Source organism: Lissotriton helveticus, chromosome 3_1 (assembly GCF_964261635.1).
Source record: "Lissotriton helveticus chromosome 3_1, aLisHel1.1, whole genome shotgun sequence".
Classification (NCBI taxonomy): domain Eukaryota; kingdom Metazoa; phylum Chordata; class Amphibia; order Caudata; family Salamandridae; genus Lissotriton; species Lissotriton helveticus.
Window position 1 is genome coordinate 132772382 of NC_136061.1, and position 23854 is coordinate 132796235.

At 43.0% G+C, this 23854-nt stretch overlaps 1 protein-coding gene across 1 annotated transcript in view; it reads right to left on the bottom strand.

Annotated features, from left to right (window-relative positions):
- Positions 1 to 23854, bottom strand: part of NIPSNAP2 (nipsnap homolog 2) — a 124850-nt gene that overhangs the window by 35462 nt on the left and 65534 nt on the right. Inside the window, exons 2-4 of the mRNA XM_078679395.1 lie at positions 23656 to 23795; positions 23533 to 23578; positions 7979 to 8073 (exon numbers count right to left, since the gene is read on the bottom strand). Coding sequence (XP_078535521.1) covers positions 7979 to 8073; positions 23533 to 23578; positions 23656 to 23795 — 281 coding nt within the window. The remainder of the gene's footprint in view (positions 1 to 7978; positions 8074 to 23532; positions 23579 to 23655; positions 23796 to 23854) is intronic.

Here is a 23854-nt window from a genome sequence, read left to right on the forward strand (position 1 = left end):
CAGTTTCAAAGGCACAAAATTACAAGCTTGGAAGAAATCAGGGTAAATTACTGATTTCCTTTGCAACAGATAAATATTATCAGATCCTAAAAGTCAAACATCCCCACTCGTATATAGTGGTGTCCATGAACCATGCTGAGAGAATGAGAAGCTTGTTTCCGGTCCAGGGAAGGCATGGCTTGGCAGTTCGGGCTGGACTGTTCCCATGAGGCACAGCGTCAGACTGATTTGCATATGTCTGAACTGGGGTGGCAGAGTGGGCTAAAGAACGGTGATGGATTAAACCCAGATCTTTTGACTGGGTGTGAGTGTTTGATTGGTTCAGATGCTCCGTCCAACACCACCCCGTTTTGTACCAATATAGATGTTCAGGGCACAACTCTAATTTAACACCTTCACTTCGAAAGAAAATATTTGAAGAAAAAAATAACAGTGTTGGTTGCCTTCTTAAATACTTCTCCTGTGTGATGAAATTTACCTGAAACCTACACAAGTAAGGGACACCACCTAAAGAAGAAAGGAAAGGAAATCACAGATGGAAATTTAGACTGGAATTCTGGTACTTGGACAACAATATATTTTTACTTGAACGGTTACTGCTGTAAGGATCACTATAAGCTGCTCCCCAAACTGGAATCTTAATACCCAGACAGCTCAAGAGAGTGTGAGTAAAGGGAGGGACAACACTGAGACTGGGCAATGTGAATGCTCAACCACTATCTTAAAAAAACCAGGTAACTCGTCAAGAGCACCACAAGCTTCCACAAGAGGCAGGGTTGATTACTATGGATTATAATGACCCCACAATGCTTTGTGCTCAGGTCGATATTTTAAAAGCAAATGGGCAGCATACGGAGACACTATCTGCCACAGAAAAAGGAACGATTTATCAATGAACAAGAAGTGGTTTGTAAAGATGACTCTGATAGCAGGTACTCAAACCACTCTGAGCTCCCAGACTCTGTTGCACAGTAACAGGCGAAACACCAGAACAAGCTTTGATGCAGTTGTGTTACACAAGTTTAGTAGAAAAGTCCGAATTAAAGAGATACATATTGTGCGAGAACACCAAATTCTAAACTGTTTGAGAGTAGGACAAAAAGAAAGGGATTGATTGTGTTTGGAAGTGCATTTTGTAGTTAGTGAGGAAGGCATATTCCAGGTGTTTAACAATATGCTGCAGTGCATCGACATTTGCATTTTGGTTCGGTTGAGTTGCACCAGTTCCAGCGGTGGTATAGAACATTACCACGGAAAGCTATAAATTGCAATTAGCATTTTGAATCAATACCAGATGAGCTCTCCATACAAGAGAATGGCAGCACGTTAAGGGAGTACAAGATGCACTCAATCGGGATGCTAGTCTGAGAGGACAGAAAAGAAACTAGACAGTTTAGATGCTAAAGGAAGGTCTGTAGTCATTTGTCGGAACTAGGAAGCAAAACAAAAAATAGAGAAAAACATACCAATTGTAGAAAGCGATCGAAACATATTGAATAACTTCATAAGAAGAAAACAAAATTCAGGGAACCAGATGTTTGGGAACGGAGCAGATAAATATCTGCAGCCTCAGGAGTTCTACAAGCAAGGTTAAAGGTATTAAATATAAATATATGTAGTTTAAGCCAATATAAACACTGACAAGCAGATGAAGGAGAAAAATATAGGCAGCACAGATTTTAAAGGAGAAAAGGGAGATGTATAGGATGTTTAAAAAACTCTGTCTAGTGGATCATCTTCCAACGTTCCATACGGCATAGAGGCAGAGATCACATTTAAGAAAAAAGAAGACAAAGGAGAAGGTGTATGTAGTGGGAGAGGACCAGGAACGGTTAAATAAGGAACAATGAGAGCAAACTGCACATTTTAAAGCCTGGTGATGGGTGTAAAATTCTATAAGTGGCACTTAGTGCTCTGGCTGAGTCGTTTGTTGAAATCTATCCAAGTATTCATAAAGACACAAGGCAAACTGAGAAATCTTAAATACTGCATTGAGCATAAAAGATGTCTTGGATCAAAAGTGCTTAATATATCATTAAAAGTAGAAGAACAATTGAAGGGTAAATGTGACCCACTGCGAGGCAGAGACATCTGAGAAGACTGTGGTATCAGTCCAGCCTTTATCATATGCATGTCAGAGAGATTATAGGAAGTAGGCCGGACTTCCACGACATGAATAATAGTATCAGCATGGGCAGCCATTAATTACCGAACAAGGGCATTAAGGGGCTGATTTTGATGTCTGTGGTGGTCCCCCAACACACAGCCCTATGGTCCAACTGCTGCATTATGATGCAGGCGGTCAGACCAAAACAATCGGAGGTGGGGAGAGGAGGTGGGGGAGAGAACTGGGCCTGAGGCACATGTAGTGCCCCTATGCACTGTGTGCATGGCACACGTTGCATGGATGTGCACAAAGTGGTCTTTCACACTCGCATGGGCTGCAGCCCTTTCCTTGGGCCGCAGTGTAATAGAGCACTTTCCGACTGCCACCACAGTGGTCTTCTCGTAATTGGGTGGTCGGACCGCCAAATGCTTGTCAGACGGTCTCCTGACTGCAACAGCGGTCAACCGCCCGATATCAAATTTAGAAAAGCACTAAAGGCAGAGCGGTTTGCTAGACTTTACCTCAAATGGACATAGCACCAGATGTACTTCACCTAGATCCTTGTCCATAACGCCGTTAAGCGTATACCGTAAAAAGTGTTTGCCATTTGGATTAGAATCTCATTCAAACATTTTCCAGAGAGTGCTAGACATGTTAGTGGGATGAAATAAGATAATTTGGCTTTACAAGGATCACATTCTGTTTAGTGGGAGCACTATGGATGAACCAGATTGTGACTCAAAAGCAGGGATTAACAATCAAAATATAAAATCACGGTAGTGGAGGTAAGGTGAAATCCACTTTACACAAGAAGGGAATCGCTTCCAAAGCTAATTTGAGAAGGAGTATTAAAAAAATTGCTTACTCACCTACAGACGAAGAGCAACTTTGTTGTTACCTTGAGTTACCACATTGATCAATATTCAATTCTCTGACCAAACAACTTCACTTACTGAAGGATGCATGTACTACGATTAGTTTTGATGTGATGAAAACTGTCCGTGTTGACAGTGGTAGTTGGTGACAATAGGCTGGAGCAGTAGTATGCCAAATATATGGTGTGCTGTCAAGTATGTATATATGCATGTATGTATGTATGTATGCATGTATGTATGTAACTGAGCTTATAAAGCGCCTGGTTACACTGACCAGTGTGTCCCCGCGCTAAAATATCAGCCCACCACAGCCTCCAGTGTCGTCCTATCACCCATTTCCCAAACCGAACCGCTCTCACCTACCCCCCGGGGAATAAGTGTGTTTTCAGCTCTTTACGAAAGACCAGCTCTGGGGTTTCCAACCGGAGCGTAAGGGGTAATCTGTTCCATAGTTGGGCTGCCAGAAAGCGAAACGAACGCCCTCCCATTCTCGCTCTTCTGATCTTAGGTACCTTCACCTGGCCCGCCCCGCTGGATCTTAATTGCTGGGTCGGATTGTAAGGGGATAGCAGATTCAGAAGGTTAACGGGCCCTTTCCCCTGTATGATCCGGTGACTGACACATAGGGCTTTTAACTGCACTCGTTCTTTGACTGGCAGCCAGTGTAGTGTCTCCAGAGCTTTCTTGGAGGGAGCTCTCTTAGGCAGCATCAACACCAGACGGGCTGCCACATTCTGAATGCGCTGAAGCCTCTGGATGCACCTCACATTTGCTCCCAAATGGAGGGCATCGCCATAGTCCAGCCTCGAAGTAACAAGGGCATGGACTAGGGATTTCCCAGCTGTTGTAGGTAATAGGTCCAGGGTCTTTCTAAGGCCTCGTAGAATGCCAAAACAAGTGCCTGCAACACATCTAGTGTGGTACTCGAGTGAGATTTTATGATCAAATCGATACCCCCAGGTTCCTAACTTGTCCACTGGGTGAGGGTAGAGAGCCAAGCGTCTGAGGTCACCACACTGAAGTCCAGACTGACGGCGCCTTCCCAACAATCAGCACCTCAGTTTTATCACAGTTTAATCTGAGACAGTTGCTGGCCATCCAGACCGCCAGTTCTTGTAAACAGGAGGTGAAATTACTGGCTGCACTCTGAACTGGCTGTGCTAAGGCCACAACCAGCTGAGTGTCATCTGCCTATGGCACAACCTTCACCCCATGTTAATCGGTAATCTCAGCCACAGTTGCCACATAAAGATTGAAAAGGGTTGGGCTGCGGGTGGACCCTGGAGGGACCCCTTGTTTTAGGCTTATGGATTTTGACCTATAGGGTCCCTGTGCTACTTGGAAACTACGGTCATGGAGAAAGGATTCCAGCCATTCCCACGCCTTACCAGCCACTCCTCCCCTTTTTAGACACTGCAGCAATGTGTGATGAGCTACAGTGTCAAATGCGGCACTTAAAACAAGTAAAATGAGTGCCGCCGTAACCACTACAATTGCTTGTAGAGCACTAGAGAAGGCGGAGACCAGATGTGCAGAAAATGAATAAGAAACATTAGCATATGCATGGGGGTGGGTAAGTTTGCTCACCTTTTTCTACGAAATGCCACATAGAATACGATCAGATAACAAGTTAGTGCTGTTTTAGTGTTGATAAAAGTTTCTGATCAGGTGCCTACTCTTTTGACATAATATGTTTTATACAAGTGGTTATTAACCATGACATACTAATGCAATAGTACATTTACAAAATCGAGTACATAGGAGTGTGGCTAATGTAGAGCTTGGAAAGTGTATGGAGACAGTAGCGGGTTGATGCAACAGTGGTAAAACAGATCTCAAAAGGTGAACAATACAATACAGGATGATAAAAAAATAATAATGAATTGTGTAGTAGACAGATGGCACAAAGTTGCAACAATCATAGAATTTTTGACAAAGAACGAGGACCTATGGAAAATGTTAAAAAGAAGCAGTTTAGTGTTTCCTCTCTAAACGAGAAGAAAGGTCAAATAAATATGAAGCAATAATGGTAAGGGTTAAGACAAAGAAATGAAGGAAAAACCGCAAATTTGGACAAGAAGTAGATAACTTATTAAAGTATTACATGGCATTTGGAAATAACACTTAGGTAGGGAGGACAAGGATGTGATCTTTATAGGCAGTAGAGGTACTGCAATTGGCATGGGAAAAGATAGCATAGGAGTATTTGGGAAGTACGAATTAGTATGATCAGTCAAGGTTGCTCAATTTTGCGGAATCACCAAACAATTATAAAAATTTTAGAAAAGCTATTTCTAAAAGAATGCACAACTGAATACATTCTATCAGACGCTCACAGCCTGTAGACTTCCACGTTTATCCAAGATTTACTGAGAACATAGGGAAATTAAGGTGCTGTATTGTCCAGTACCAATTGATTAACAAAGCTGGCTACCCAGGTTTATGAAGTGGAGTATTCATTTGGTGTTTTCTAGTAACTTTTAATTAGAGAATTTGAGAAATTATTGGGCACATAAAGAAAGATTGTTACATAACAAAATAAGTTCATTTCAGACAAAGGGAAGGGAAGAACGGAAGGAAGTAAAACTTATACATTTGGGATGAAGAGAAGGGATGAGATTGGCAATAAAGAATGAATTGCTGGAGAATGTGATCCAGAGACAAGTAAAAAAATTATTTTGATGTTAAGGAATATGGTAAATAAGAGAGTAGTGAGCAAAGGTGGCTTCCCAAGGGGAAATATTATCAACCTACAACAGGGGTAAACTGAACATATGTTTTAGAGGGCGGTAGTGTGGGAGTTTCTGGCTGCAACGGTGTGTTGTAAAGTGTATATAAACAGAGTGGACAAATAGTCCTGACAGTAGGCTGCAAAGAAATAAGTATTGCTCTTCCGATGTTCTGCTTTTTTTTCATTTGCTCGCGTCTTCATGGTGCAAAATCGCGGTCTTGTGCCATGCTGGCGACAGGCAACAAATCTATTTCGGAGTAGAGATTTTAGGTACAAAAATGTCTTTAAATTCCATGACAGAGATCAGTTTGCGTGGACTCCCAGGAGTCCTGCCATTGTAGTGGTGCCAGACAGTAGTATATTGTCATGCAGTTCCAGCTAATTTGATAAGGAAGGAACTTGCCATTAAATGCAGTGTACTCACTGGTACCCACACAGACAGTTCGATTTTTCTCCCACACTGTCAGTTAATTTATACTGTATGTTGGCTTTTGAACGTACTGTGATTCGGAGGGGAAACTGAGGAATGGATCTACTGGTGAAGGTTTAAATTATATCATTTTAAGCAATGAAGGCATGCCAGACAATATTGATAGTGGAGTCTTATTTTGGATGTCAAGTACCCCGTTTTCAGTTTGTATTGGCATATTAAATTCTGACCCGATTAGCTCCATGCTAGGGTCTTGGGAAAGCCCTGGAGTTGTGCTCTTTTGACCGCCTCAAACTTGGGAATGTTATCTCAAAAACACAAAAAGCTTAAGAAAAATTGGGACCAGTTACACTTTTTTCAAAAGTAAGAAATCTGAACCTCTTCTAAAAAAAATCTATAAATAGCAATTACAAACTGAACACTACAGGTCATTAGGGAGGGCGCAAAAGTGACTGTCTACCTAATGAAAGAAATAAATACTAGCAACACAGAGAATGAGATTCACAAGTAGAAAATGTGCAACTGTATGATAAACATGCTAGAAATCTGGATTTAAAAGAATAAGTGTACTCAAAATAAAATATGATAAAAGTAGTACATCCAATCGAGAGCTAGCAATATTTAAAAAAACTGTTCAATAACAGCCGTAGGGAGAATTGTACATCCGGGGACTAAAGTGAATGAGGCAGAGAAGCCGAATGTGCAATGCACCCATAAACGCAAACACGTGCTGTTGCTTTGGGGTTAGAAGTGATTGTTAAGGCTGTGGAAAAAGAGTACATAACTGATGAGGAACTGGAGTAGTCTGTGATGTTCCTTGTTTGCCTTGAACTGATGTTTTCCTAATATTATCGTTTACATGCCGAAGCAATAACCACAGTGGATACCAAACATGTATGTAAATCAGTTTGAATTAACCAGATAATTTGGCTATAATCAAACAAGTCTGTGAAGTCATGTTAACATTAAATGTTTTTACTTTGGATTTGTACTTCAGTGTTATAGGTTAGGACGATTTGACGTTTGTTTTTATTATTTTATTTTCTGCAGGCGATACCACCACATTCCATATTGATAATGTAATGTAAGTTTATTCAGCACTAAGACAAATGTGGTGTTCCAAAGCACCAGTAGATTACACATATAGATATATAAAACAATGGCATGAATTATATATCATCAAGGCTAAACTCCAACTTTCATTAAAATGGCTTTAAGTGTTTTCTGAATTATCTACCACACTTGCAAGCCTTTAAAACCAGTTAAAACACTGGAACTGAAATGGCTGTATTATTATCCGGACATTTGCAATATTCAACTAATTTTCTATTTCCGAAAACAACAAAAATATTAGGAAAATTATGCGTACCTACAGAAAAAGCAAATTCTCACAGACCTATTGTTTTGCCATTATAAAACTAGACGCACAGCATATGATGTAGGTTGATGCAGCAATACAAAACCGTAAAAGCATTCTAGTAAAGATATACATGCTAAAGGAAACACTGCAAGAGTCACTTTAAAGGCAAAGAAAAACATAAGCCGTGCATTTATAAGGATTGTGTCGCATCACACTTCAATAATCCTTATGAATTCAAAAAATATAGATTTAGATGCATCCATTAATGTAATTTAGGAACTTACAGAATAAGTGAGACATACATGACATCATAAACTTGCAGTAAGTTTGACCTCTGATCTCAGGTTTTAAATGTACAGTATCACTCGGCACACAAAGATTATCAATATGTGGATAAACGTTTTAAGAAAATATCTGGCAAGCAAACACTATTACAGTTAGCACATTTATATTCTGTTATACTGCTATCTCATACCAGCCTGATCTTGTTCTCCGTACCACGTGTTCCAAGTTCCCACCAGTGTGCACGGGTAGTTTTTTTCTTCATGAATCTTTGGCAGCACCTCTTCACTTAAAAACAAGGAATATTGACACTATATTGCATTCTTCTCGGTGCCCAAAAATCATCAAATGCCACTAATAACTAAATTATTAAGAAATCAGTCTAATGTGTGACTTTTATTTCAAGATGGACTTGAACCTTTCATCCAATTCTTCAAGCAAGGCTACAAAGCAGACAAAATCTATCTCAATCAAGTAACATGTCACAATGCTACTTTATTGAGGAAAATGACAAATGTCAAAGGTTTCGCTAGACCTCTTTCAGCCATGTGTCACTTATAACATACAAGACTACGGTTTGGAATTGGGTCAAATTGGTCAATGAGCATTATTATCATTGTTTAAAAAACATTGGACCTCCAACAGCCAGGAGCACTAAGGATTCATGGAACCAACATAGTCTGCAGTGGGGTGCAAACAGAAATAATGAACTTACCATTTAAGATAAATTATTTGGCAGAGCTCACCATCACAAAAGCTTGTGATGAAAAATGTGGTACATAAATGCTTATGAGTAAGTAAAGCCACACAATCATCAACAACTGTTCTTCAGTATATGTTCACAATTGAATTAAAAACAGAACACTTCAAAAACTACCCATACCTAAGCACCTCGATATGACGCCCTAAACAGAAATCTGTTCTAAACAAAAATTCAATTCACTACGAAAAAAGCTCATAATTAACTGAATATTTAAGGTCACTTTAATTAGGAGAATAAGTAGCATAGCTGTGTTCTAATGGTATGCAGATTTGGAGAGCGCACTATCACCCAGGGGGGTATCCTGGCACTGAGCATGTGTCACTATAGCCAAACCTATGGCCTAGTGGGACTTTTACGAAAGGTCAGGCCTTGAGCTTCTTGCAGAATACAAGATGAAAGGAAGAGGCTCTTATGTGTAACAAAGGGTTCTTCCAGTCCGTAGGAGCAATGTTGGAGAAGGCTCGGCTGTCGGATATGGTTTACAGTATGCTTGGGATATGTGCAAGTAGTTGTCCGGACCAGCGGAGGTGTCTGGAAGGTTTGTCAACGCAGATTAGCTTGCCGAGGTATGCTGGGCCAGTGTTTTGAAGAGTCTTGAAAGTGTGGGTGAGTAATTTGAATTGTTATTTAGCTTATCGAGCACAACATGTGGAACACTTCAAGGCATCCTAAGTACATAGTGCAGGCAGAACCCGCTACAGCCAATTGATTTAAGACCACAGGATGTGAATGTAAGAGTCAACTAGTCTCTTGACTTTGCTGCTTCGAAAAAATGGCAGCCTACACAAGCCAGATGCATTGAAGGGTGGGAACTTGCTTAAGTGGCCATCACGAGGAATGCAGAGCAGATGAGTTACTAGAGGGGCCACAGAAGGATAGGTTCTGCAGGCACAGTACTTCTGTAGAACTGGGGGCATACGTCAGTGTCGCTTGCAGAATGATCAACGGGGAGCTGATGGCACCAGAAGAGAAGACTCGATGTTGAAGCAGGGAGTGGCTGTATATCAAGAGGAGAAGAAGAGAAACAAGTCTTTCTGTGTAAATCAGCTAGCGTGCGAGCCTTCGCAAGCCTTTCAGGAGATGGGGAAAGAGTTAACATCACAGGACATGTAGACAACGTTCTCCAAGAGGAACTCCCTGACCTCAGTCTTAGTAAAATGCGGTGTGGGAAAACGAAGGAGAAGAGAGGCTAAATTGACCAAATGGAAGATTTGAAAAGGGAGACAGAAGGAGCTATAAAACTGCAAAGAGACCAGATAGCAGGTGGGGGGTGCGACAGAGTACTCACACTTCACCTTCTGAATTTCAGGAGAGGATTTAAGAGTCACTGGAATGGACTTGCAAGCTATGTCACCATTTCTCCTCCAAAAATGGATCACTTATCCGTATGGATTGCCATATCCAAGCAGATTACTAAAAGCCCAGTCCTATGGTTTGTGCCACTGTCCAAGGTTTAGTGGGATGCAAAGCCAGACATTCACTGGTCCAAGACAAATAAGATTTTGCGACCTTTCAACTAAATGCACGGTGGTAGAATATGAAGAATGGTTATTGTTCAGCGATGCCTGAGCCGAACCTTGCTCAAAAAGATAAATACTAACAAATTCATAAGAGTCACAACCAATAGCCTAGGCCTCAATATTGCTTAAAATTATACAAAGAAACTGAATTGAGGTGTTATCAATGTCAAATCAGCATTTCGAAAAAAAGACGTCAGTAGAGATAAATTAGTATATCTTGAACTGGATGTTTGAATACTTATTTATTTTTAGTACTGTTTACGTGGACAGTCTGAGGTTTGCGTATAAATTACTGACGCCTGGTCCATGTCTGCAATGATTCATAACTTTCTCAAACATAGCATGCAAAGCAGCCATCTTAGCACTAGTGATCGGCAATAAGGACGAAGCAAAGTAGATGTTGTGCCTTTATGGGCTTTGTTTTAAGAAGAGACATATCCTGAATGTCACTTTAATGAATGAGATAGAAGTTAACTTATGTTACCTTGTTTCTAGCACGACCATGGTATCTGAATTTGGAACACAAGCCTAATATTGCATAACTTTATGCTCCTTAGAGGAGCTGGTATTGGGACATTTAGAGCCACATTGGAAAGGAGCTCCTTTACATTAAAATTATAACAGACTTCAACCCTGAGGGATATGATGCGAGGATCGGTCTTGAAATCTTTTCAAGATCTGCAGAGGGACTTTCAAATGGCGAAAACTTAATTGTATTGCTATCTTCAGTTCCGCCATGTTATCTCCCCTAGCTTGGAGGGGTAAGAGTCACTTGCTGAGTTTAGCTCAATTGAATTGAAGGTATCTATAGGAGATCTACAAGATCATAAGATTTCTAAAATATACCAACCCCTGGTTACCCATAGCTCCTACTCATTACAGAAGCTTAGAGAGGCCTGGAAGGGTGATGTTGGTCAGCTGGACGGGGAGGACTGGACGGAGGCGCTGGTACCTTCACCGGGTATATTTTACTAGGGGTTAGATTGCCGAGAGCGCGATTGGTGGCCTCCCCTACATGTCTCAGGTGCGAGAGGGAAGAGGGAACCCTGATACACATGGTCTGGCATTGCACTCCTCAGACACGATTCTGGAGGGGAGTTATGACCTGCCTCTCGGAGGAACTGGGCTGGGACCTACCCCGCTCGCCGAAGCTGGTACTCCTACACATTATGGAAGGGGTGGGGGACAACATATACAAACGCCATCTTATGCTACTGGGGTTTACTCTGACCAAAAGAGAGATCGCAAAGTCATGGAAAGCACCGGCGGCACTCTCGGTGACCGCATGGAAGAATGGCCTGGATTTTTGCATGGGCTTGGAGGAGGTCCCTATTTTTGCGGCACGGGGGTGTCTGCACAAACATTTTAAAATTTGGGAGAGATGGGCGGACTATCCGGGCCTGCAGTTAGAGCCAGTCTCTATGGCAGTGCCCCATGACCCAGTATTATCTTATTTCGGTTGGTGCAAGAAGCAGTTTTAGGTGTAATAGAGTGCTGAAGCCAACGAGGTGGTACCATTTCCTAATGATATGCGGATCGAGATGAGATGTTAGCGCGAGGTTTGTTATGTGATAATTTCTCTGTTGATCTGTTTTCTTTTCATCTGTATTGCTTTCCATTTTTCCTCGATTATTCTTATGTAAAAGTCAGTCATAATGATGTAAGTTTAGTGTGCAGAAGTTTCTGGGGTTCAGAGCTCTGCTCTTTAAGTGCTATTTTACAAATATAATTGGTTTAAATAAAAACATATATAACAGACATGATTGTGAATGCAGATTAGATGTAGAGGTATGACTCACTGAATACAAGTGCGTTGATACAAATAACATAAGAATATTAGGTGAACAGCTGGATTAGCAATGATGGATTAGTTACTTACCTGTAATCCTAGTTCTCTTCCAGGGGTATCCTCATCAAAGTCATAAGCATTAGAATATTCCCGCCCATGCGCGGGACCCCGGAAACAATATATTATATGTGCCCCACATATATTATAGACATATATATAAATATATATATATATAAAAATAAGCAATTGCAGCCAAATAAACAATAGAGCTGGAATATGCAGTGAAGAATTTCCACAATACAGTGAATTCTGTATTAGAAACATGAGAAACAACACCAATGCTTGTTTAGAAACTTTTAATGTACAGAAAACAGTAGAAATTCTCATAACACACTGTAAGCATATACAGCTCCCAGGCTGCATTGCAAAATCCCAGTCTAAAAAGACTGAAAAGCTAACCTGTAGCTGAATGCACTAAAACGGACGCTGTGCCTTTAAGGCACCTCTGCCCCTAGCTTCCCATCATGCCTCAGGGGTTACAGTTAGGTCAGTTGTTCTTTTCGGAGACTGAAAACCAAACCATGGTAATAACAGGTTAAAAAACATCTCCTATTAAATAAACAAAGTCCTTTGCCCGGGGAGGCGGGAGGGTTGCTTATGACTTTGATGAGGATACCCCTGGAAGAGAACTAGGATTACAGGTAAGTAACTAATCCTTCTCTTCCAGGGGATCCTCATCAATAGTCATAAGCATTAGAATAGAGTAGCGAGCCTCACCTCATCCCTGCGGGCAAAGGAATCAACAGATAACATTTATATCCGTAGGCCCAAAAATAGGCCTTTTTCTACCCAAATAGGTTTCTCAAGGAGGCTTGCCCTACTTGAGAATCCGCTCTGGAATCAGACTCTAGGCAATAATGCCTTGTAAAGGTATGGACTGATTTCCATGTCGCAGCCTTGCATATTTCTGACATAGGAATGTCATGCAAAAAAGCTATTGTGGCTGCTTTCCCTCTAGTGGAATGAGCTTTGGGTGATTGCAACAAAGGTTTGCCAGCCAGCTGGTATGCTAGTTTGATACAAGAGACAATCCATCTGGAGATGGATCTTTTGGCTGCTGCAAACCCGGACCTCATTGCACCATAATTGACAAAGAGTTGGTCTGTCTTTCTGGTGTCCTTTGTTCTTTCTAGGTAAAACTTTAGCACCCGTTTAAGATCTAACGAGTGCAACGACCTCTCCGCTGGGGTCGATGGATTAGGAAAGAACGAAGGAAGGGTAATCGTTTGATTTATATGAAAATCCGATACCACTTTTGGAAGAAAAGAAGGGTGAGCCCTCATTACTACTCTGTTGTGGTGAAACACAGTGTAAGGTTCCTTGGTGCAGAGTGCTTGAATCTCGCTAACCCTGCGCGCAGAGGTTATTGCCACCAAGAAGGCCGCCTTCCAAGTGAGATGCTGCAAGGAGGCCTTGTGTATAGGCTCAAACGGTGTAGACATCAGTCTGGAGAGAACCAGGTTCAACTCCCAGGGAGGAGAAGGATTTCTCACAGGGGGATAGACCTTCTTTAATCCCTGAAGGAAATCTTTCACCACCGGGACCTGAAAAAACGATGTTTGTGTAGGTGATTTTCTGTACGCTACTATGGCAGATAGATGAACCCTAATAGAAGCGTATTTCAACCCTGATGTCGCTAAGTATAGGAGGTATGGTAGGACTACCTCTTCTTGCCCTTTGGTGGGATCAAAGCCATGGTCCTTACACCAAATGAAAAATCTTTTCCACTTGAACGCATAAGACGTCCTTGTGGAAGGTCTCTTCGCCTCTCTTAAAATATTCATACATTCCGGAGGCAGATTTAAGTGTCCATATTGCAAGACCTCAGGAGCCATGCAGTCAGGTTCAGCGACTGGAGGTTGGGATGCAGGATCCTCCCGTCCATTTTGCTCAGCAGGTCTGGCTTGCACGGCAGCCGTCTGTGTGGACACCGCGACAGATGTAACAGATCTGGATACCACCATTGTCGCGGCCAATCCGGAGCAATTAGGATCATGTCCATGCTCGATCTGATGAGCTTGGCCACCACCTTCGGAATCAGAGCCAGAGGGGGAAAAGCATAAGCGAACATTCCTGTCCACTCCAGCAGGAGAGCGTTCCCTTGCGTCCCTGGCCGGTGGAACCTGGACGCGAAGGCGTGGCATTTGGCGTTTTCGTCGTCCGCAAATAAGTCTATGTCTGGACGACCCCAGCAACGGAAGAGTTCTTCGACCACTTCGTCGTTTAGCACCCAGTCTGGCTGATCTTCGAAGTGCCTGCTGAGTGCGTCTGCTTTTGTGTTTAACTCGCCTGGAAGGTGTACTGCCACCACCGACAGTCCCCGAGCCAGCAGCCAGTGCCAGATCGCCTGGGCTTCCAGAGACAGAGGGCGAGATCGAGTTCCTCCCTGCTTGTTCAGATAGAACATAGTTGTAGTGTTGTCCGTCTGAACCAGGACTTTGTCCGTTGTTATTGCTGGAAGGAACGCCTTGAGCGCCAGATGAACCGCTCGAAGTTCCAGCATGTTGATGTGGTATGTCTGAAGGTTGGTCGACCAGCGACCCTGAATCTGAAGATGACCCATGTGAGCACCCCAGCCTTCTAGAGATGCGTTCGTTACCACAGACAGAGAAGGTAGAGGTTGCTGAAAAGGGACTCCCTGCAGGACATTCCGAGGGCGAGTCCACCACTGTATTGAGGTCAGCGCTGCTTGAGACAGGATGATTCGATCCTCCCAATCTCCAGACGCTTGGTCCCACTGATCCTCCACCGACTCTTGAAGAGGCCGCATTCTCAACCTGGCGTTCGGTATTAGGAAGATGCAGGACGCCATGGAGCCCAACAGAGACGCTACGTCTCGCACCTTTGGACGAGGAATCTGAAGTAACTTTTTGCATTTTTGTCCCATGGCAGAAAGTCTCTCTTGCGAAGGAAACGCTCTTCCTAACTTTGTGTCTAGAACTGCTCCCAGATAGTGGATAGTTTGTGTGGGCTGCAGGATCGATTTTTCTGAGTTTACATGGAGGCCGAGCCTGTGTAGCTGTTGGAGACACAGGTGACAGTCTTTGGTGGCTTGCCGAGGCGACGGACTCTTCAGGAGCCAGTCGTCTAGATATGGGTACACAAAGAGACCTTTTTTGTGTAGACACGCCGCTACCACTGCCATGCACTTGGTGAAGACCCTTGGTGCGGATTTGAGTCCGAAAGGGAGCACTTTGAACTGGTAATGCCTGGACCCTACCAGGAACCTCAAGTACTTTCGATGACCTGGTGTAATAGGAATGTGGAAGTACGCGTCTTGTAAATCCACCGAACACATCCAATCTCCGATCTGTAGATGAGGACATATTTGATGGAGTGCCAACATGCGAAACTTCTCTTTGACCACCACTTTGTTGAGGAGTCGAAGATCCAAAATTGGTCTGAATTTGCCTTCTTGGTCCTTTTTGGGAACAAGGAAATATCTTGAGTACACTCCTTTCCCCCTTTGGGAGAGGGGTACCACTTCGATTGCGTTTTTCTTTAAGAGGACGCTCACCTCCTTTTTGAGGAGCTCCAGATGGTACGAGCGCGACTTTTTTGGAGGAGCCGGTTGTGGTTTCTTCCTGAAACGTAGCGCATATCCATTGCGCAGTATATTCAGCACCCACCGATCTTTCGTGATGCTGACCCACTCTGCCAGATGTTGTGCAGCACTTCCTCCCACTGGAGTGGGTAACGGTGACAGAGGAAGCCACTGCTCAGGCCTTGCCTCCTCTAGGTGTGGTAGAGGATTGATTATGTCCGCCTCTACCTCTGCTTGACCTTCCTCCTCTGTATTGTGGCTTTCCTTGCGGCTTGTTTTGAGACCATTGAGGGGTTTGAACCCTCTGTTGGCCTCCCCGGTTCTTGTTGGTCTTGAAGCGTCGTTTGAACGGTGCTTTCTGTTTCTCCAGACCTACTGCCTTTACTGTGTCTAACTCGGTCTTCATCCGGGCCATTTCCTGATCGGCATGCTCCCCGAAGAGTGAAGATCCGGAAAAAGGCAGATTGAGTATGCGCTGCTGGGCATCTGGCTTGAGCCCAGTTAAACGCAGCCAAGAGGATCTCCTCGCACATACTCCATGTGAGTAGTTATGTCCAGCTAGAAGGGCGTTATCTGCTGATGAACTAATCATTTGGTTTGCCACCAAACAGCCCTCCGTCACGGTCTCCTCAAAGTCCTTCTGGTCCTCCTTGGGCAATTTCTCTTTGAATCATTCCATGGAGTCCCATAGGGCTCTATCGTACCTTCCCAGAAGGGCTGATGCACTAGAGACTTTTAGGGATGAAGCTGCTGTGTTGCACACCTTGCGTCCCCAAGAATCTTGCGTCTTGCTGTCTTTGTCAGGAGGAACTGACGAAGAAGGAGCGACCGTGTGATTCTTCCTAGCTGAGGCTACAATAACTGAGTCCGCTGCAGGCTCACCTTTAACGAAGATAGGATCTGAGTCAGCCGGCCTATATTTTTTCTGGATACGTGCCGGAACTGCTCTGATCGTTGCTGGCGTGAGGAAAACCTCTTTGATTGGGTCCATTATTCCTGGGACTAATGGAAGCAACGGCCGTGCATATGATTTGTGATGAAGAGTCTCAAAAATCACAGTAGTGGACACCTCTGGAGTGGTCATTTCTATATTCAGCTTGTAAGCACCCCTTTGCAAAACGTCCAAATACGTGTTGACATCGTCCAGAGGGGAAGCTCTTGAGCGAGGGCTGTCTGCCAGCGTCGGAGAGTAGTCCCCTTTAGAAGATCTAGGCGAAGCTGGAGGAGAGGATGAAGGAGTTCTTCTTCTCCTGTGGTGAGAATGCTCCTTCCTCAACGGAGATCTCCTAGGTCGTTCCTCCCTTCGAGGAGAACGTGATACCCTCTGATGTATTGGAGATCTCGATCTCACATCTCGTACCTCCTTTCTCGGTGTTCGAGATTTGGGTTGCTCCCTCCTTGGTGATCGGGAGACCCTAGGGGCATGTGACCTGTCCACTCTTCTCTCTCGTGAGCGTGATCGCTCTGTCTCTTCTGCTTGCTGAAGAGGAGACCTGTGGATTGGACTCAAGTACCTTTGAAGTCTCTCTGGTGCCTTAGAATCCTTCCAATTACTCAAAGGAGCGTACCATCTTGGCGAAAGTCTTATATGTGAAGTGTAACCCCGATGGGGATTCTTCTGAACCGGACTCCTACTCCTCGAAGATGACCCGGTTGACCCCGAGGCACTTGAGGAGGAATGGAGTGAAGCAGATTGTGTCACCAGGACTGTCGAAGGCACTGAAGGTGATCTCCGTCTCACCGGTGTTGGAGGACGTCTCAAAAGCCTTTCCCTCGACGTCGAACGCCTCTGTGGCGTCGACGGGGCGATAACTTTCGGCGTTGAATGCCTCGACGATGATCTGTGGTCCCTCGACGTCGATCGGTGATGATGTGCCGACGACAGAGTCATCTCCTTCGACGTCGAACGGCGTTGTCCTGCCGTCGACGGAGGTCTCGACGTCGAACGGCGTTGTCCTGCCGTAGACGGAGGTCTCGACGTCGAACGGCGTTGTCCTGCCGTCAACGGAGGTCTCGACGTCGAACGGCCTAGTCCTGCCGTCGACGGAGGTCTCGACGTCGAACGGTCTAGTCCTGCCGTCGACGGAGCTCTCGACGTCGGCCGACGTTGATCTGTCGGCGACGGAGATGTCATCGACCTGGCATGTGGCGACGGCGGAGGATCGGACATCCTCGACGACGAGCGCCGACGTGCCTTAGATGATCCCTTCCTCGACGACGATCGCCTCCGTGGAGACGTCGACGGAGGTGTTACACTCTTCGAAGCCTGTCGACGTCGAGACGACGGCGAGTGTGATCTGTCTCTCGACGCCGACCGTCGCCTGGTTGACGGCGGCGGAGTTGACTCATGTCTTGAAGCCGAACCTCTCGTCGACGGCGATCTCGTGGCTTCTCTCGACGCCGATCGTCGCCTAGTTGACGACGGCGGAGCTTTCCTCGACGACGGCGAACCTCTTTTCGACGACGATTTCCTCATCGACGCCGATCTCGACGCCGACGGAGCTTTTTCTCTTGAACTGTCCATCAGATGTCGTTTTTTCAGCGCCGAGCCCGGTGCTGAGGTTGATGGACGTTCTGACTTGCCTTTGGAGGGAGTTCTGGGTCTCTTTGAACTCTTTCTCTCCGCAGATCTTCCTCTCATGGATTTCTGGGCCAGACTATAGAGTCTGTTCCTCTCTCTGTCTTTAAGTGTTCTGTCAGACAGCTTTTTACAATGAGAACAGTCTTTAGGATCATGATCCTCTGGCAAGCATAAAATACAGACCTCATGAGAGTCTGTTTTTGCCTTCTTGTGGCCACAAGAAGGGCAATCATCAAAAAGTGAGGGCATCCTGAAAGGAAAAACCTCACAAAAAATTGACTGCTAAGCAGTTATTTACTTGACTATGATGTGAAAAGTCAAAGTAAATCAAAAAAATTGTTCTTTAGAAGATTTTCTGACTGAAAAAGGCAGAAAAGTGTGGAGCTGTGTATCCAGGGTCCTTCCTGAAGGAGCCGGAAAGAACAACTGACCTAACTGTAACCCCTGAGGCATGATGGGAAGCTAGGGGCAGAGGTGCCTTAAAGGCACAGCGTCAGTTTTAGTGCATTCAGCTACAGGTTAGCTTTTCAGTCTTTTTAGACTGGGATTTTGCAATGCAGCCTGGGAGCTGTATATGCTTACAGTGTGTTATGAGAATTTCTACTGTTTTCTGTACATTAAAACAGTTTCTAAACAAGCATTGGTGTTGTTTCTCATGTTTCTAATACAGAATTCACTGTATTGTGGAAATTCTTCACTGCATATTCCAGCTCTATTGTTTATTTGGCTGCAATTGCTTATTTTTATATATATATATATATATTTATATATATGTCTATAATATATGTGGGGCACATATAATATATTGTTTCCGGGGTCCCGCGCATGGGCGGGAATATTCTAATGCTTATGACTTTGATGAGGATCCCCTGGAAGAGAACTGTGGACGATTTTGTGAAGAGTGAGGGAGAGGTAAAGGCGAAGATTTAACAGGACTCTTCAACATGCAAACACAGCTTTGTGTTGTATGCAAAGTTTTTTAAAGATTAAACCTAAACACAAAAATATAATGCCTGGTGCCAATGGGAAAGTTATTTTTAAAAAACTTGTCATTGGGGAAATTGTCCTCATACTCTGCAGTGGTGGAATAGCACATTACAAGCAGTTTGGTGCCATTATTTTCACAAATACCCTACTTTAACTGAGGGTTCGTGTGTCAGTTTACAGTGGAACCAGTGTCCACAAGAAGGGAAGAGAGTGAGTGTGTGTGTGTGTCTTCAGCAATGACTATGTTGTGCCATGTCAACCAATTCTTTTTTTATTTAATCCACTGCAATGTGTGAACCAGAGGCCAGTCGAATATTTGGGGTTGCAGGTTTTACCGATACAGGTTGGGGCAGCAAAGAGTCACCTGCAACAATCTGCTACATGAGGATGGTCTAAGTGTATCACGTCTCAATTGTGAGTGTTTTTACCTATGGTAACATCAGGACAAACTCGATTATTCTATTAAAAGGCCAGAGAAGAATGCTGCTTATAGATAGATAGAGCCTGTGTATGGCATCCTTGCATAAGCCACAGAAACATTACGCTCTGGGTTAAACCTGAAAAAAGCCAGCTAACCGTTTTTCTAATTACAGCATTATAACATTAACCGCCCATGTGGAATCTGAAACCAGACATCAGTAGTTGATGCAGGTACAAAATGCAGTAAAGATCCAAATTATAAATGAAGTTCTAGAGATCTGAAAATCCATCTTCACGTATGCATGTAGAAGTACTTGAAATGTGGGAAACTGGGAACCATTGTATGCAAAGCAGTTGGCAAGTGAAAGTTTGTATGCTTCACAATTAGGCAGTTAATACGAAGGTTCCGTCTGTGTTAACTGGTATTTCTCTTTGAAGAGCGGTCTCATCAGTTTCTTTATTGACTGAAATAGATTAGAAGTTGTCCTGATGTGAATGGAGATGTTGTTCTATATCCGAGAATGGTACGGTCTTTTCTCGGTTTCCAATTCGGTGATATCCAGGCTCTTGGAGTAGCAGTATATGACAAAGTTCTTGAAGATGCTGCATGCTTACAGATGGATGAATGTAGTTCCTTCAGCGTGGATCTGATGTGACTGAATATCCTGAACACCATTGAGGAGACGAGCTACAGCAGGAATATTCATTCCACGAGTGCCACTGTGATATCAGAAAAGCCAGTGAGCAGAGAGTTGCCTCTGTCTAAGTGGGAGAGGACCACACCTTGCTTTCTTGGTCTGAAAACCGCTTCCCTTTTTCGTTGCGTGGAACTCTAAACACGTTGTCTTTTTTCTCTAGGCCATGTGTTTATTGAAGGAATGTTCTGTGCAGAAAGAGAATCCAAGTAATTTCACAATGGCTGTTTGATAGATTGCGTAAAGACATTAGCCAAGCTTGAATTTGTGGTTCCTTGGTCCTATTCAAGGACGTTCTGAGATGGTTGGACTGAGTTTGACATTGAATTCTGAATCAGCTTGAGGTAAGTTTTGAGTCAGTGAATTACAAGAGCTGAGGAAACTGTGATATAGAGGTATGTCATCATTGTGTTGTACGCTGATGATGATGATGAAGAATATGGATTCTGAGGGTTTAGTCAAGAGTTTGAATATGAAGACTGCTCTGCAAGAGAAAGGGAGTTTCTGGGATCTCGGTACTACCATCTCAAAGAGATGGCTGTCGAGGTAAGAGGGGGACCATTGTAGGACTCGGTCAGAGAAACCCAAGCATGTTTCCAAGGTGTGAATCAACGTTTGGTGGTCAGCTGTGTAAAAGGCTGCAGATCGGTTGAGTCACACCAGGAGAAATAAGTTATTTTTGCCACTGATGGCCTCATCAGCAAACGGAAGGGTAGCCGTCACCAGGCAAAAGTATGCTGCTATGAATTACTTATTACAGTAAAAGGGACAAAGTGAAAACATCTTTTTACTGCATATTGTATATAGCGGTTTGATTAATAAATAGTAATTCTTAATCGACAAAGATGGATGCTGATAGAATCCTGTTCCTTTTTATAAGTGCCTACCATTAGTGCATGGTCTCAAGATTTACGCTATTGGTTTTGTCACATTCCAAGGCGGTTTGATGGAATGCCTTCCATTCGCGCAAGCGAGGTCTTTGCACAGGCTAAAATCACAGGTCATGATTAGAACAACTTCTGCTTGTACCGGAGTTATGATATCAGAAATTGCATGGACATTTGGATCATAGGAACACTTCCTCTTCAAAGACGACGTCCAGTCTGTTCTTTAGGCAAGTACGCACAAGGGTGAATCAATGCACCTCAAAGCAGTGGTGGCACATTTAGGAAGTGGCACTCTAGGTAGTGGGAGAAGAACAACCAAAAATAGGTGTAATCATTCCTGTAAGGGCTGAGTGCCTTTTGAAGGATGGAGAGAAAGGTTAGGCTTTGCTACAGGCTCTCAATGGCAGCATGGAGCCAATGACTCCACACCACTCCACCTCCTCTCCCCACCCCCCCACACACCCACAAAAAAAGAGTGATGTTTGCTCAAGTCAAGAGGTGTTTGAAGTTGTATTGGACAGAATTTTGCATAAATCTAAACTAAACAAGAAAGTCATAAATAGGGTTTTTGGACAATGACAAGTCTAAAAGGAAACTCCTTGAGACATGGCATGCTACACAGTTTGTAAATACCATCCAATATCATTAATTCGACCTGGGCGGTTGCAGTATATGAAGACAATAAAGGGCCGTCCTTGACAAACCAAGATGAGCGGAGCTCACCTGAACACACAGCAGAGGTCATGCCAAACATTTTTGTTTGCTAGTTTCTTACATTTGCAAATGATTTGTTACTTTTTTCAGAAAAAAATTACAACTGAATATTTTGTGATTTTAAATGTTATTCTTATCATTCATTCAGCAGTCTCAGATGCGACTTGAACATTAGCACCTTAGACCGGAGCTGAACTGTTCATTCTTGACATTAACATGGCCTGTACATAGGTATTCCCTTCATGTGATGGATACATTGGTCCCACAGGGGTTACAACTTTTGCAAGCTGATCATACATGAAAAACTAGCAGTAGAGTGGTCTCTATTTTCAGTTCCAAAATTCTTGTAAATGTAATCTCAACTGACAATTTTCTCTTGAAGAATGCATTCTAGTTTAATTCTATTTAAATATATCTGTAATCTAGTTCTGAAAGGTAATAAATGGAAATTGTGGACCAAATAAGGAATTCATTCACACTATCTATTCGATGTTGTCAGAACGTTTTCCCCTATAGATATACTAATTTAGAGTGAATATCCAATTCATGTTAATTCTATAATGACCCATAGGAGTTTCTTTCCCTGTAGTCTATGAAACAACAATAATAATCTACAACACATTAAAAACACCTTTGTTAGATCTAGTTACCAATCAGACCAACCTAAAAACGGCTCCTACTTAATTATCTAAATGTTGATCAAATTAATTTAGCAATGAATGGGGACGTTTGTTCAATAAGAGATTCTGCATAGCAGCAAATGAAAATCCACCATGTACGTACTATCTCTTCAATGCTCAAACTTCAGTAGATGATCTGACAAATTCATACAATAAGCATTCAGAGGTGTTGGTCGTATAAGACCCCTACCCCATGACACTCAAACGGCAGTCAATTGCGTGCTTGTCTCTCATGGCATTCAATGGATTAAAAGGCTGCAAGCAGAAAACAAGCAATGTGCTGGTGCCAAGCTCCAGTTAACACAAGGGAGCACAGTGATTTTCTGAACTCAATATTACCATAAACAGGTTACAATTTTCTCAAATTAGAGTTGTTTGTAGAAAACATTATTTTATGCTTTTTTATGCGCTACATAAAATCAAATATTCATCCAAAATTACTGGTCGTCGGTTCTGCTATTAAGTCAACTACTCGCTATCACTCGAATACTTTTTTAGGATGCCTAGCTAGTTGGTTCTTTCCTGTAATTTCTCTATTTTACTACTGGGGTGTAATCTGTGAGATGAAAATGCTTTTTCACTTTATATTGCAGTGGTTATTGCAACAATGGTTTTCACAAAACAAACGATGCCTCTGAAGATACAGCACATAATAAATGACTTAATGTTATATGTAGCATGGAACTTTCAAATATTATTTCTATAGCCTTTATTTTACAGAAAGTCTGTACATCTTACTAAAAACAAACTGCTTTCTTTCTCCATTTTTTATGTACAAGAAATACTTTAAACGGATTGAAAATGTGTTTTCTCAGTATGCATGAATGTATGCACGTTACGATGTGCAAAATGCCGATTTCCTGCAATGCACTGTCAATTAATTAACAAATAACTCAAGTTAAAGTACGAGAATTGGGCATTGCTATTTACCAATTTCAGAGGACAGCCTCAGGTACAGGATGCCTATATGTGCTGAATAGGAAAATCCAAAAAGTCACTCATCGTGATAACTACATTCACTATTACCCAACACTGATCACAATAGGATACTTGTGGCTATGATACTAAACGAATACTTTAAAAACATCATTTAGATACTACACTTACCACAGCTTGTTGTAGGCTTCCAGGTATTCTGGCTTCACGTTATGAACTGAAAAGCAAACATTCATCTGTCAGTTTAGCACAAACGGACAGAAATGTATTCAAAAGAGTCCGCTTAATACTTACACTGTATTTTGTACAGACTACTCGTCTCTCTTTTGGCCAGAAGATTGGAGTGGGCATCTTTTCGTGGATCGACTTTACGGACGAAGAGGGATTTTAACCAGCTGTCTTCTCGAGCTCGATTACTGGATGATGCAAGTCCCCTAAACAAAGAGATTGGAGGTAAACATCTGCTTGCTTTAATTGGTCGATCAAACAAGCT